Source organism: Rhipicephalus microplus, chromosome 6, assembly GCF_043290135.1.
Source record: "Rhipicephalus microplus isolate Deutch F79 chromosome 6, USDA_Rmic, whole genome shotgun sequence".
NCBI lineage: Eukaryota > Metazoa > Arthropoda > Arachnida > Ixodida > Ixodidae > Rhipicephalus > Rhipicephalus microplus.
Window position 1 is genome coordinate 11,997,443 of NC_134705.1, and position 16,851 is coordinate 12,014,293.

General features: G+C 46.3%; 1 protein-coding gene across 2 annotated transcripts in view; it reads left to right on the forward strand.

Annotated features, from left to right (window-relative positions):
* The window catches only part of LOC119168732 (uncharacterized), a 92,077-nt gene that overhangs the window by 43,272 nt on the left and 31,954 nt on the right, over window positions 1-16,851 (forward strand). Inside the window, exon 1 of one of the 2 annotated variants that reach the window (XM_075865270.1) lies at window positions 5,014-5,098. The exons of the other annotated variant lie outside the window; for it this stretch is intronic. Coding sequence (XP_075721385.1) covers window positions 5,048-5,098 — 51 coding nt within the window. The 5' untranslated portion in view covers window positions 5,014-5,047. Of the gene's footprint in view, window positions 1-5,013; window positions 5,099-16,851 lie in introns of those variants that run through there. 2 annotated transcript variants of the gene reach the window in all.

Sequence of the window (16,851 nt, forward strand, 5' to 3'; positions counted from 1 at the left end):
AGACAAAACATTGGCTGTCGCAGATTTTCCACCACCTGCCAAAAACGTGATGTGCGTCGATTTTTAGGCCTCTGGGCATACTACAGACGCTTTGTGCAAAATTTCGCGAACATTGCCGAACCCCTCACTTGTCTGACAAAAGAAGATGTTCCCTTCGTGTGGGGCCCTGAGCAAACTAGCGCTTTCTGCGAGCTCCAGCAGCGTCTCCAGTCTGAGCCCTTACTCGGACACTATGACGAATATGCCGACACTGAACTACACACAGACGCCAGTAACATCGGCCTTGGTGCAGTCCTCGTCCAGTGGCAAGGCGGCGTCGAACGCCATATTGCTTATGCGAGCCGGATTTTATCATCTGCGGAAGCGAATTACACAACCACTGAAAAGGAGTGCCTGGCTGTTGTCAGGGCAATAGCTAATTTCAGACCGTACCTGTATGGTCGCCCGTTCAGAGTTGTTACCGATCATCATGGGCTCTGCTGATTGGCGAACCTTGAAGACCCCTCCGGACATCTGGCCAGGTAAAGCTTACGCCTTGAGGAGTTCAATTTGACAGTCGTGTACAAGTCTGGCCGGAAGCATACTGACGCGGACTGCCTTTCCCAAGCTCCTCTTAAGACAGCGTCAGGTGATCACGATCTCGACGACCGTTTTCTCTGCGCCGTTAGTGTATCCGACTTGGCTGAGCAGCAGAAGAACGATTCAGAGCATCGACAATTCATCAAATTTCTCGAAGGCCGTACGCCGCATCCACCACCATCATTCGCCCGCTCGCCATCATCGTTCTGCTTTCACAAAAATGTTCTCTATAAAAGAAACTTCGACCCTTACGCGACTGAGTACCTGCTCGTCGTCCCCCCAAGCGTTACGAGCCGATGTCTTGTCTGCCTGTCACGATGAGCTTTCCTCAGGCCACTTAGGATTCACACGTACCTTGGCCTGGATTCGCCAACACTATTACTGGCCTAAGCTCAATCGAGACGTGAAGCATTACGTGAAGACGTGTCACGAGCGCCAGCGCCGTAAAGCACCACATCAGCGCCCGCCGGCTTTTTGAAGCCCGTCACTCCTCCGATACAACCGTTCCAACAAATTGGCATGGATCTACTCGGACCTTTTCCCAAGTCTCGTGACGACAACCACTGGATTGTAGTCGCTACTGATTACATAATGCGCTACTGCGAAACGAAGGCATTACAACGTGGCACCGCCATTGAGACTGCCCACTTTTTATATGAAGAACATCGTCCTCCGACATGGAGCACCAGCAGTTGTCATATTTGATCGTGGCACAGCTTTTACTGCCCGGATGATACAAGACGTCATGCAGCTTGGCGGCACAGTACATCGAAAAACTACTGCATACCACCCACAAAGCAACGGCCTTACAGAGCGACTAAACATGACGATCGCCGACATGCTATCCAGGTACGTTAACCAAGACCAAAAAAACTGGGATGACATCCTCCCTTACGTCACGTTCCCTTACAACACCGCTGTGCAAGAAACAACGGTTGCTTCACGGCAGGGAGGTCACTACAATGCTGGATGCCATGCTTCTACCAGACAGACGCCAGATTAGGGTCAAGACGAACGAATTTATCAGACTGGCAGACGCAGCTCGTAAGCTTGCAGTCGAACGAATCCACAAGCAACAATGCATCGACTCGTTGCGGTACAACGCTCGTCGTCGCGATGTCTCTTACCAACCCGGAGAACGAGTATGGTTGTGGACTCCCATTCGACAACGGGGCCGGTCGGAAAAGTTGTTACGCTGCTATTTTGGTCCCTGTAGAGTTCTCCGCCGTCTAAGCGAAGTAAACTACGAGGTTCTTGACGAAGACATGAGTCGTGATTCCCGCCGTTCACAACAGCCACACGTCGTCCATGTTTCGAGGATGAAACCATTTCACCAACGCTAACTATTCGTCAAACCTCCTTGAGTAGACTTACAGTGATTGTGAACACCCCCTTGTGTACTACTTATCACATGTCTTTTCTTTTCATCTGGTAATTATGTTGTGACATCGGGACGATGTTCTTTGGGAAGGGGGGTAATGCCACTAGTACAAGTTCTGAAAGTATTATTTCCATAGATGCTGGCAGGCTTGTATGTGCCGCTGTTCAGAAGAGGATGAAGATGCGCGAGCAGAGAAAAACGATAAAGTCGTATTGCCCTTGTTCGAATCAGTTTGACGTCCTTGTGTGCCTTGTGTGCCACAGGTATTGGAGCAGTGCCAAGTAGGTCAAGTCGCAGCTGCGCGTTAACGTCTCACCCGCAGAAGCTGCCGGCTCCTCCAAACGCTCATAACACACAGCTCTCCCGCTTCACCCTCTCCACCACCCACAACGCTCGACCGCACGTCGAGTGGAAATACTCTTTCAGCTCGTTATCTGCGATGAAACTTACACGAAGCCCAACCCGCCTTTTATGTCTTTGCGTTTCAAACAAACGTTTACTCTAGTAAACGTTGCACCGAGTTCGCTTCAAGCCGTTCTTCCAGCACCCGCGTCGACGCTCGTTTCAACTGGGTCAACGACGTGCGCACCACTGCTGCTTCGCATCCCAGCAGCTTTCACTTCGGGGCAATGGTTCATAATTTCTCAATGCTCAGGCGTCAAAATTTTCCACGTGTGTTCTCGTCATTTCTGGGCAGATGCAAAAAATTAGGTGTCAATTTCTTGTGGCACATACCCGCCCGCGGGTATGTGTCGCTTTTCGGCAGGAAGCGTTTGACGACGCGCGTGACAGGATTGTGACTTTATTCATGTCTTAACCGGCACGTCGTATTCGTGAAACTATGGAACCCTAGCTCTCATACTAATTTTGGTTCACGCCAAGTTAAGGAGGTGATCCCGAGAGCACCCAAACGTGATCGGCTAGATAGATAGATAGAAGAAATGCTTCGCCTGTAATATCTTTACTCACATTTGTAAAACAGCAACAGTAAAATAAATATAATTACCTTTCTTAGGTTTAATCAATCACAAGAAGGCTGTTTGTGTATGACGTGTTTTTGTTGATAATCTGCATGCTGTGAAAGAGCTTTTCGTATTGCTCTTCACATGTGCGTTAATTCGTTCCATTTATGCACTCGAAACTGCATGCATGCTTTCATGACGCGAAGACGCGCGTTGCTGTTACATGCAGCATTCAGTGTTTCTTTTGTCGAGCTACACGATAGGACATGGCACAGCGCTTATAAAGGCGCTGCGCAGTGGACATGGCGCGCCATGTCCCCTTATACTCTATGAATGGGTCTTGGCGCTGTCAGCCACAATGATTCTTCACATCCATTTGCCGGTGCGCAAAGTTTTAACACAGTGAAAGTGCATATATATATATATATATATATATATATATATATATATATATATATATATATATATATATATATATATATATATATATATATATATATATATATATATATATATATATATATATATATATAATATATATATATATATATATATATATATATATATATATATATATATATATATATATATATATATATATATATATATATATATATGTGTGTGTGTGTGTGTGTGTGTGTGTGTGTGTGTGTGTGTGTGTGTGTGTGTGTGTGTGTGTGTGTGTGTATACCCGATAGCAGCATCCGCATCCACACGGGCGTGCGCGTGCGTGCACACGCCACACGTTTTAATGCCGGGTACCCCCAGCTGCCTGTAGCACGCGCACGCTATCGCGTTTCTTTGTACTCACTGCCGCACATGTGGAGAATACAAAAGAATGCAAGGGCTCACGTACGCAATCCGCTTTGAGCCGCAGCACTGAAACTCTATATTGATAGCCTGTTTCGCTCCTGCAAGGGCTGTGTGCCGCAAGGAAAACATGCAGGTGCAAACATCCTTTGCAGGTGCAAAAAATTCGCGGTTTTTTTGCAGGTGCAAAAAACCGCGAATTTCACTGACACCCAACGCGGCTTTTTATTTAATGCCGGCACCGCATCGATACCAGAATTTGTCATGAAAAATTACCAAGGAAGTTCCGGACACCCAGCCCAGATGCACAGCCATTCCTGTTTAAGGAGTTTTTGAACACTCATTTAGGAACCAAATATACTGCATCCTGTCTATTGTCAGTGGAGCTATCGGTATGTGTACGTTGCGTACTCAAAAACCCGCGTTAGTCTTGCCACAACGTGTTCGCACGCACGCGCTGCAACCTGCGCAACACGCTCCCACACGCTGCAAGCAAGGGTGCAAGTCAAGCAGACGAAACTTTGGCGGCCGAAGCCCCACAGCGACTTGCGCTTCGCCTTCCCATACTGCCTTGCGCCCGCCTTTGGCGCGTGCGCAGAAAGCATACCGGCAAAAGCTCTCATTTCGGAACTTTGCTGCCTAGCACTGTGCCCTCGTTGTTCAGTGGTAGTCAGTTGAGCGGTTGACTGTGCGGACCATTCTAACCGTTGACAGCCGGCGGATTCTGCTACCGTATCGTGTCGGAGATTGCATGTGATCTTCCAGTTGTGCCTCTCAATTCTGTTGCACTTTTCGCGTTGTAGTTTGTTCGCATTTATTTCTCTTTTTAAGTGTGCTTGAAGTGTTCGTGTGCAGCTACTCAAAAGCAAACCCTAACATGACCCATGCACTCGTTGCCGGAGACTCAATGTTGAAGGACCTCGCAGGGTCTTTCACATTGAGCTCCAGGACACATGTCGAGGTTCGCTCATTCAGCGGTGTGCAGGTCGAGAAATTGTTCTGTTTAATTGCTCATGCTCTGGCAGATGTGCACGTGGTCGTTCTTCACGTTGGCACTAACAATGTCCGCGAAGAACCCCTTGTGCTGATTGCCAGGTTCCGATCACTGATCTCCGGAATTCTTGATGTCAATCCGTCAATCCGTGTGGTAGTGTCTGCATTTCTGCCGAGACAAGCGAGTTTGCGCAAATGCCAGTGGGCGCTGTCTGTCGGAGAATTGGAGGCGTTACACATGGATGCCGTGGAGATGAATGCCATTTTGCAGGCGCTGTGCCACAAGAACGGCTATGGTTTCGTGCACGGCACACACGAGCTGATGGGGATGCTGAAGGCTGACGGTGTGCACGTGACGAAACGTGGTAGCCAGGTAAGCAATTAATGTGGATGTTACATAGGGGCTAGCTGCCTAGTCGGTAGCAGCTGCGGACGATCAAAGTTATGGGTTAGCGACGAGTCAACGACACATATTGCAATTGTTGCATTTAGAAGGGGCGAATTCATTCCTCCAAGAAAACGCAGGCGTGCTTGCAGCGCTACAGTGCACGTGCTTCATCGCAATTGCCCGCGGAAGATAAAATTAGGCTAAATTAGACGTTTGTAGCTCTGACAGCCGTCCTACGCATAATTTCCGCGCAGTGTGGTACCGCGCGGCGAAGGCCACGTAAACGTGGACGTTGGAAAATTTAGTTAGCGGCATTCCTCTACGGCCTTTTTCGTTTTTTTCCCGAGTTAATTCATTATGTTGGCACTGCCGGTCCACGGACGACCTTTGACCATAAGTTGCATGCTTACATCGTCGGAATCGAGCGGCTGCCTGTTGGTCATGTTCTGCACACGTAGAGCCTTCCGAAATGATTTGATTAGAGTGAAATGACGCATACAGTGGGACTATTTGTGACTTCGGCAACCAATGATATAAGCGGGTTTTACTGTGTGTTCATTACCACAGTATATTTGAGAGGCGCCAACGGGTAAGCTCACTGTTGCACAGCCCTTATGCAACAGCAGCTCCTCTACTCAGAAGGGCAGATTAAGCAAGCTGACAAGAACTACTAAGAACGCCAATGAGGTTACCTCCCTTATGTGCATTATCTCTGCCATGAGTTGACAAGCATCGGGTGTAAATGTGAATTCCCTATAGTGCATCACAGGAAAGATTAATACTACTGTTACTCTTATTGTTATAAACACAGATCATATTTCATCAAACCCATTTTAGACCATTTTATTCTCTTAATTGAAATACTGAAAATTAGATGTCTGATATGCCTTACTTGTTTCCAAAACAGGACAGTAATGTCTGATATATAAAGTAAAAATTCTGCAAGTCTTATATGTAATTAGATCATTATACATCGAATGTCTCAGCCATTTTGGCGACCACAAAAAAATCTTGCTGGAGCACTGCGTTTAAAACAGTGAACTGATAGAATTTTTCTGAGAGAAAAAAATGTTTGGTCACGTGGCTGCCTTCTAAGTTACCTGAAAATGTCATTTGGGTGTTGTTTGTGGAAAGTTTATTTTTTAAAGTACCGCTTTTTCTTTTTATACCAAATTTGGTATACATGTTAAGCAAAGGTACTTGTGCACGATGTTTGAAGCTCGGTAATATTAGTGCAATTTTACCAACCCATACGCTGCCAAGAATTTAGCCAAAACGTCTTATATTTGCAGTTTTTTTATTGCAATATAACAGTTTGTATCAATACCTGTGTAGTAAATACTTACTCCACAAAAGGTGTATTTTGAGGAAAAAATATTGTTCGATCTCTCATGCAGATAAAATTTAAAAGAAAAAAACATAAATTTCACAAAATTCCATTTTTGTCTATATTCAGATGCAATTTGCACCCTGCGGTGGTCAAATTGAAAGTCACCCTAATATTTAAATCAAAAGCAAATCAGCACTTCTTTTCAAATGGCAAAGCTCATCATTAAACTTTTTGTTTTAAGTAAGAAAATAATTTTGAAACTTTCCTATTGACGGCAATGTGGAATTTCAAAGCAGCAGCTGTTGTATGACGAGATTGGAAGGTGGGCTCCAATGGGAAAGTTCAAAAATTACTTTGTTTCCTGAAACAAAAAATGTAATGACAAAATTCGCATACAAAAATAACTGCTTACTGGCTTTTGATTTAGGTATAAAGGTGACTTATAGCACCAGAAGGTGCAAATTGAGTTTCAATATGGATAAAAAGGATGACTTGCAAAATTTGTGATTTTTTTCTCGTAAAGTTTAGCTGCTTGAGAGGTCTGAAAAAATTTTTTTCCTAAAAATATACCTTTTCTCGAGAAAGTAATCACTACTCAGTTATTCATACAAACTGCAGTATTGCAATAAAAAAACTGCAAACATAAGACATTTCGGCTAAATTCTTGTAGGCATATGCGCCACGAGTAGAATTGCACTAACATTATTGAGCTTCAAACACCTTACACAAGCACCTTTGCTTAACATGTAGACTAATGTTGGTATAGATAGAAGAAGCGGTACTTTTAAAATAAACTTTCCCACAAACAACACCCAAATGACATTTTCAGGAAACTCAGAAGCAGCCACAAGACCAAAAATTTTTTTCTCTCAGAAAAATTTTAGCAGTTCACTGTTTTCAACGCAGTGAATCAGCATGATTGTTTTTTTTTCAAATACATATGAGACGGTCGCCAAGTGGCTAGAACATTTGGCATAGAATGACCCAATTGCAATTCTTTGATTGTTTCGGCACTAGATATACTATCTGGTAGAGGCAAAAGGTGTATTAATGCCGATGTGCTGAAGAGAAAGTCAAGCTAGCCCAAGAACAGGGAAGGGACTGCTATTTATTTGGAGAAAGCGTGTAAGAATGAGTTACAAGAAATTCCTGCTGTGAGATGCTCTGTGACACACTACAAGAAACTAAAACTGGGAAGTCCACATAGCCCAAAAATTAGATGATGAGAATCAGAGAGATGAATCAACTTTCATTGAGCCCAACTATGTTAATGGTGCACACGGGCACCAGACGAACTGGTTCACTGGTTACAGGACCCATATGTTCTCAGCAGATCCTGGCCCTTGTTCGTCAGTGCAAGCCGAGCTGGTAGGCGGGAACTGGATATCAAGGTCTGCCACGCCAAAGAGGTTTGGTATTAAGGGTCTTGGGAGAAAGGGAAGGAAGGGGATCTTGAGCTCTGAGCCATCTGCCTAGGTTCGTGGCAGGGAGCCTTTTTCTCTTTTGCAAAATGGACAGAGCGTGTCATGTTTCGCAGGGAACATGCGGTTCATTTCAATAATTTACATCAGGGCACATAAAGGCCTTACGGAAGGGGTAGGGTTATACAAAAACAAAAAAGGCAACAAACGTAACATAGCAATGCAACATATAATGAAAATACATGCTCAAACAAACTAGTTAGAATAGGCTGAGGACGTAATACGTTATTGCAACCTTGAATGATGATCCACCCTCCATGCAAGCGATAGAATGCGGAAAGGCGGTTCCACTCAATGCTCGTTTTCGCAAAAAGGAGTCTGAAAAAAAATTATTGCAGTAAAAAGGAATGAAAACCTTGAATGAAAAAAGAATGAAGATGCAATGATACGTATGAAGATGTCGAGAATATTTTCTGTTTAGGTGAACATTTATGGTAGCTGATCTTTTGAAAAAGAAATACACGAGACATTTTTCTTCGAAGTTTCAAATTTGTTAGTCCAAGGTCTGATTTTGTCAGTGAAATGCTAGCGGTGTGGGAATGGTTTGAGAGTGATAAACACGCTGAATGTTTCTGAACCTATTCAATTATAGTTGTTAATACTTTTTGACCAGATCCCAAAGATAAGCAGTATATTCCAGCTAGGGTCTAATATATGTTTTGTAAAGTTGTAATTTTAAATGACATGATGCTTCGCAAAAACTCCTCCAAATGTACCCGAGAGACGTAGCCGTACCAGCCAGGAGGGAGCAAAGCCCCACTTTCGACAGTGGTCACTCTTGGCTGCACGCTGGGGAAACAAACAAGTAAGGTGTAATTATTTATCACAACAGCAATTACTCAATTGTGTTTCTATAGGAGAATGAAATTGTTATGAGGATATGTTACAACATCGTGTAACTTTGCCAAAACATTTCCGCTTTGATGTTTTCCTTGTAGGTATATATATATATATATATATATATATATATATATATATATATATATATATATATCTTGTGATGTAACAGTAAAGGCAACCTTTATTAGGCCCGGAAGACACGATGAAGCGACCACGCCCAAGGCACAGAACTCAGACAAGACAAATCCCCACAGCAGAAGCAGATGACGACCACTCATGATGATGAATATGTGTAAAGATAGATGATGTGCTTAATGAATGCCTACACTAACTTCCCCCCCCCCCCCCACGTGAAAGCGGTCATCCTGACCGCAGTTCTTGGCCGCATTTTAAAGCGAAGATGAACGCCGTATGAAAGGCTTCATGCGGGATACGTGGACTATTTCTGCTGCCCTGTAGCGGCGGTCCGTTGGAAGAAGAACGGGTGCCACGCGATAATTCACAAGAGACGTTTGCTCCAAGACAGTGTAGGGGCCAATAAAACGTAATTGAAACTTCTCGCACAGTCCGGGAGTGCGAATGGGTGTAAGAAGGAGGACTTCGTCGCCAGGGCTGAAAGACACGGCACGATGGGAGGCATCATATTCAAGCTTGCGATCCTGTTGCTTGGCTTCAGTGTTGACGCGAGCCAGCTGGCGGCAATGAAGTAGACGAGACACGTATTCTTCACTTGAAGATGAACATGGTTTGACAGGCGCAGAGAAGAACGAAACATCGAGAAAAGAAGAGGGGAAGTGACCGTGGACGAGGTAGAACGGCGAGTAACCGGTTGTGCGCTGTACAGAGGTATTACACGCAAAAGTGACAAATGGCAAAATGGTGTCCCAGTTTCTGTGGTCGGGTTCGATATACATCGCAATCATGTCTGACAGTGTACGATGGAAGCGCTCAGTCAGGCCGTTCGTCTGAGGATGGTAACTGGAGCTTGTTTTGTGTGTAGTGCCGGCTGCCTTGAGCACTTCTTCGACGAGTGCTGAAAGAAATACTCTTCCACGGTCGCTCAGGATTACACGAGGAGCTCCGTGTGGAAGGATTATTGCTCGAAGGATGAAGTCGACCACTTCCGAAGCTGATGCAGAAGGCACGGGAGCTGTTTCGGCATAGCGGGTCAGGTGGTCGACAGCTGTAACTATCCAACGATTGCCCGTGACAGTCATAGGAAGCGGACCATACAGGTCAATGCCAACTACCTCGAATTGTTGCAGGGGACACGGGAGCGGTTGTAATTGTCCACTTCGAGTTGATGTAGGTAGCTTGCGACGCTGACAAAGGGCGCATGAGGCAACGTACTTCGCGACACAGGTGGACAAGCCCGGCCAGTAGTAGTGACATCTTATGCGGTCATACGTTTTCTGGAAGCCCATGTGTCCAGCAGACATGTCGTCGTGATATGTCTTGAGGACTTGAGCCCGAAGAGAGCGAGGTAGAACGGGCACCCAGCGTTGACCATCAGGGTGGTAGATATGACAGTACAGGACGTGGTTGTTGAGCTTGAATTGCGTCAGCTGTCGGCGAAGACAAGCGTTAGGGGGCCGGCAAGTCCCGTCAAGACGGTCCATGATGCGGCGACAGTAAGGGTCAGCACGTTGGTGAGATAAAAACAAACCACACTCGCTTGGAGAAGTTGGGTCCAAAGTAGTTAATGACGAAACATGTAGGGAAGAGACGGCCGAAAGCTTCTCGTGTGCAGCAGTGGCGGGTTTGTTAAGCGGCTCCGAAGAGAGCGGGCAACGCGAAAGGGCGTCGGCGTCTTGATGCTTGTTTCCCGACTTGTATGTGATAGTGAAGTCGTATTCTTGTAAGCGAAGAATCCAGCGACCAAGGCGGCCGGACAAGTTCTTGATTGTCGAGAGCCAGCACAAGGCGTGATGGTCCGTAACCACAGTAAAGTGGCGGCCGTGGAGATAAGGTCGAAATTTTTGTATCGACCATACGACCGCTAGGCATTCCTGTTCGGTGATGGTATAATTCTTTTCAGCAGGGGTCAGTGCACGGCTCGCGTATGCGACGACTTTCTCACGTGAAGATTTGTCTCGCTGTAGAAGAATTCCACCAATGCCTCGACCACTAGCGTCTGTATGCAGGAGCGTAGGCGCTTAATGAATGCCTACAATATATATATATATATATATATATATATTGTGAGCGCTGATTGTGTTGCTCATCATTTTCACTTTCACCTGCGCATACAAAGCACCGTGATCATCATCATCGTAGCGGCTCGCTGCTTGTTCGGTTGCTGACTCGCGCGTCTGGGTTGACAATAAAACGGTCGCTCCTTCGTACCTGACGTCGTCTCACAAGTGGTGGAGGTGCGGGGTACGTGCGACGCTCGTCATCGACGCCAATTCGTCCTTTATAATTTCCCGCAGGTTAGGAGGGGGTGAGCGGGCAGGTGAAGTCGGTGCGCTGGCAGGAACAAGGCTGTGAAGTTCCTCTCTCACTATGGTGCGAATTAGAGCTCGCAGCTCATGCTCGCCAGTAAGACGAGTGTCATAGGAGGCGTGTGGAAGGCGCATTGAGTAAAGTGCGTCCAGGCGCTGGCAGGTGGTAATAATGTCCTGAACTGTTGTCGGGCTCTGCATGACAAGAGCATTAAAAGCGACGGAGTTGATGCCTTTCATTACTTGCCGAATACGATCGGCCTCCGGCATGTCCTTTTGGGCGCGGCGGCAGAGGGCCAGAACGTCTTCAATGTACGATGTGTACGATTCGTCAGGCCCCTGGATGCGGGTAGCGAGCTTCTGTTTAGCTACCTCAGAGCGTCCTGTAGAAGTGCCGAATATTTGACGCAGCTGCACCGTGAATGCTGACCAATCAGGAAAGTCGCGTTCGTGGTTATGATACCACGTCTTAGCAACCTCCTTCAGATAAAAGGGTACATAGCGCAGCTTATGTGCCTCATCCCAGTAATTGCAAGCACTGGTACGGTCGTAACTGTCCAGCCATTCTTCTACGTCCTCACCGCGAAGGCCAGAAAACACTGGAGGGTCTCGTTGCGAGGTACTCACGGTGTGGTGAGGCCCAGCAGGCTGAGCGGGTGGTGCGAAGAAGGCGGTAGGGGGTGGGTCGTTTTGCGCCATCACTGTTGGCAAGCACAGCCGTCGACCTGATCGGAGCTCCAGGGGTGACCAGTAGTGCACAAACGTCAAAACACAAGACTTGTTTTGACGTTTGTTCGGATGGCTTAGGTCAAACTACGGTGACCTCTCATCACATCGCCACAGACGGTTCTCGTATTATCCGCCGTCGCCCTTACCGCGTGTCGTCTTCAGAACGCAAGGTCATCGAGGAACAAGTCAATGACATGCTCGCACGTAACGTTATCAGACCTTCCACAAGCCCTTGGTCTTCTCCTGTTGTCCTAGTTAAGAAAAGGGACGGATCAGTGCGATTTTGCGTTGATTACAGGGCACTAAACAAAATTACGCGCAAGGATGTATATCCTATGCCTCGAATTGACGATGCACTTGACACCTTACAGGGTGCAGAATATTTCTCAAGTCTCGACCTACGATCTGGGTATTGGCAGATCCCGATGCATGAGTCTGATAAAGAGAAGACAGCGTTTGCTACTCCTGATGGTCTCTTCGAATTCAATGTGATGCCTTTTGGGCTCTGCAATGCCCCAGCCACATTTGAGCGGATGATCGATACGGTGCTGCGTGGCCTAAAATGGAAGACCTGTCTTTGTTACCTGGATGACATCGTCATCTTTTCATCCAGCTTCTCGCAACACCTAGAACGTCTAGACGAGGTGCTCACATGTCTAGCCAAAGCCGGTCTCCAGCTAAATACCAAGAAGTGTCGGTTTGCGAGCCGCAGCATCAAAGTGTTAGGCCACGTTGTCAGCAAGCTTGGCATCGAACCTGATCCCGACAAAGTGGCCGCTGTGCTGCACTTTCCTAAGCCCACCACGCTCAAAGACCTTCGCAGCTTCCTCGGCTTAGCCTCTTACTTCCGCCGTTTTGTCCGTGATTTTGCCACTATCGCGGCTCCTCTTCACAAACTCCTGACCACAAGTGCATCATTTCTTTGGACAGATGACTGTGAAGCTGCTTTCCAGACCCTGAAGCGATGCCTCACGTCAGGGCCAGTTCTTCGCCATTTTGATCCCACAGCCCCTACTATATTACACACTGACGCAAGTGGGCACGGAATCGGCGCTGTTCTGCTGCAGCGTGACCAGGCTTCACAAGAGCAAGTCGTGGCTTACGCGAGCCGTACTCTCTCCCCAGCGGAACGCAATTACAGCATCACTGAACAGGAATGTCTCGCTATCGTATGGTCCGTGCAAAAATTTCGCCCCTATTTGTATGGCCGCCGCTTCACGATCGTCACGGATCATCATGCGCTCTGTTGGTTGTCATCATTAAAAAACTTGTCAGGACGCCTCGGTCGTTGGGTGCTCCGACTGCAGGAGTATGACTACAGTGTCACATACCGGTCGGGCCGCAAACACCAAGATGCCGACGCTTTGTCACGCTGTCCGCTGTTGCAAAATCATGACGCATCTACCTGCTGCGCAGCACCTCCCAGCCAAGAGACCACGCAGATGACCAGTCTTAGTCCCATCGAGCCCACTGCACCGGATGACTTCCTTCAATCCGCAGACCTCACCTCGCTCCAACGTGCAGACACATACTGCCGTACAATCATCGATCGGCTCACCGGCTCATCTCGTGCTCCCAACAGCCGCTTGCGACGACAACTCACGCGTTTCAAACTTCATGACGGAACGCTACTTCGACAAACTTACCATCCTCTCGGTAGCCGATGGGTCCCGGTCATACCTCGCTCACTTCGACTCCAAGTCTTAGAAGCCTTTCATGACGACCCGACGGCTGGCCACTTGGGTTTTCATAAAACCTACGATCGCATTAAGACTCGCTGCTTCTGGCCTGGCCTCTCCACTAGTGTTTCCAGGTACGTCACTTCCTGTTCATCATGTCAACACCGAAAACGTTCGACATCTCTTCCCGCCGGCCCTCTACAGCCTCTACCGTGCCCATCCGCTCCCTTCGAGTTCGTCGGCATAGACTTATACGGACCCCTTCCGCTTACCGCCGCCGGTCACCGCTGGATTGTTACTGCCGTAGACCATCTTACTCGCTACGCTGAGACGGCAGCTCTTCCTACTGGAGCTGCCAGCGAAGTAGCCGACTTTGTTCTGCGTGCCATTATCCTGCGCCACGGCGCCCCTCGTGTTCTCCTGAGTGACCGTGGCAAGACATTTCTTTCTCGTGTGCTCGCTGAAGTTTTACAGGCCTCTGACACAATCCATAAGACCACCTCGGCATATCATCCGCAAACCAATGGTCTTACTGAGCGTTTTCATAGAACTTTGTCAGACATGATCTCTATGTATGTCCAACCCGATCACAAGAACTGGGACACAATACTACCTTTCGTCACGTTTGCCTATAACACTGCCATACAACGCACTACAAGTTACAGCCCGTTTTTTCTTGTGTATGGCCGTGCACCATCTTTTGTTCTAGACACCAGCTTTTTGTCCACGCCTTCTGTCCCATCTGCGTCCCTTCCGGAAGAATTCGCTGCCCGTGTCAACCACTGCCGCACAATCGCCCGCGCCAACACCTCTACCATTCAGACCCAGCGAAAAGTTCGTTGTGATGCGACACGTCGAGTTGTGTCATTCTACCCAGGCGACGAAGTGCTCCTCTGGACACCTGTTCGCACACCCGGCCTCTGTGAAAAATTCATTCACAGATACCTGGGTCCTTACACCGTGCTTGAACGAACATCGGCCGTAAATTATCGCGTCGCGCCGGTTACTTCGGCTTCTGATCGCCGTCGTCGCGGGACCGAGATCGTCCATGTGTCTCGCCTGAAACCTTATATCCAGCGCTCATACACTTACTAAATGAACGTCTTGCAGACCGCTTTCGTGTAGGGGGGAAATAGTGTGAGCGCTGATTGTGTTGCTCATCATTTTCACTTTCACCTGCGCATACAAAGCACCGTGATCATCATCATCGTAGCGGCTCGCTGCTTGTTCGGTTGCTGACTCGCGCGTCTGGGTTGACAATAAAACGGTCGCTCCTTCGTACCTGACGTCGTCTCACAAGATATATATATATATATATATATATATATATATATATATATATATATATATATATATATATATATATATATATATATATATATATATATATAGAATAATGAGGTCTAACAGACAGTAATGCCAAGGAATGTACAGGGGAAGTTATTAGAACCAATGAAATGTAATAAAGAAGAAAGAAAAGTGGATGAAAAAATAATCAGCCGTGAGCAGAAATCGAACCTACGACCTTCCAATAACGCGTTCGCTGCTCTAACCACTGAGCTACCACAGCGGCCTTCCCTCCATCCACTTTTTTTTTTGGGGGGGGGGGGGGAGTTTACATGTGAATTTAGAAGTAGGAGTGACAGTCAGCGCCATCTATAAGCCAAACGGCGAGTCTGAAAACACTCTTATGCGCATGTTTGGCGTCACGTAGCACGTGAACTTATTATGAGCGGGCAGCTGATTCATTTTCCCTCTTATACAACCTAAACACACCAAGTCTGCCAGTACGAGACCCTTGTTCAATGAAATAAGGGAAAGAAGTGTATACCTAAGGGCTAGTTTTTCCGTGTTTTAACACAATATTAATGAGATCTAACAGACAGTAATGCCAAGGAATGCACAGGGGAAGTTATTAGAACCAATGGAATGTAAATAAGAAGAAAGAAAAGTGGATGAAAAAATAAGCAGCCGTGAGCGAAATCGAACCTACGACTTTAACGCGTTCCATATATATATATATATATATATATATATATATATATATATATATATATATATATATATATATATATATAGCACAGAGATCTGTTAGCATTGTTAGTGATGTATTCAATGTGTGGATGCTAAGAAAGGTTATTGGCAATCTGAATTCCGAGGTATTTATATCATCTTACCTACTCAAGGCTGATGTTATTGATGGCATAGCCGAAAGATTTTATCGAATCAGGGGGATGCAAGAAATGCATAATTTAGCATTTAGCGTGGGATTTAAGAACTTAAGTCATTGCGAGCAGTTGTTTTATATGTTTTCTAGGTCAGATTGAAGAATATAGTTATCATGCTGATTAGTTATTTCATGGAATAAAACAAAGTCATCGGCAAATAGTTTAGTGGCAATACTAATTACTCTAGGTAAGTCATTATTGTAAATAAGAAATAACGATGAGCCAAGGACAGAGCCTTGAGGGACGCCCGACTTCACGTCACAACAACGGGATGCAGCATCAAGTTACAAATTGAGAAGGGTTATCCAGTTCAAGATGCTAGGGTCAATGTTAAGAATACTAAGTTGGAGAAGTAGTAAGCGATTAGACACCTAGTCAGAAGCTTTAGCAAAATTTTTTAAAAATACAGTGAATAATATGGCCTTTGTCAAAAGTGGAGGAAATGTTATGGTTAACAATATTAGTGTTGTTTCGCATGAGTAGTTCTTGCAAAACCCATGCCGAAACGAAGTAAAATAAAGAGTTTGATGTGAGGAACGAAACGAGATTAGTAAACAGGACGCGATGCTTAAGCGATCCTGCCTGCGCTCAATGTGGGATCGTCTGCTGTGGCCTGGCCAGTTTGTGCTGCAGTTCTGGCAGTTTGCACCATTCCTCTTGGTGTAACCGGGTAATGTCCCGAAGGCCGGTACCCGGGCGCAGTAGCTCTTGCGGTTCTTGCTCGGCCCAGGTTAGCATTTTTCAGGCATGGTAGTCAGCGATGATGTTGCCTGCTACCTGTGAGTGAGCCGGAACCCACACAAGCTATACAGAAACATGAATTTAGTAACATGATATGCGATACACACAAATGTCTGTGCGCAGAAATTTCTGAGCTTTTTTTTTTGCAACTATTGCAACTGCTGTACAGTCGAGCCACTTAATCTCTGTTCCTTGGCACAATTTCTTAGCAGCGAGAACTGAAATATATGCAAATCTTGCAGGTACACAGCACAATTAAAATGTAT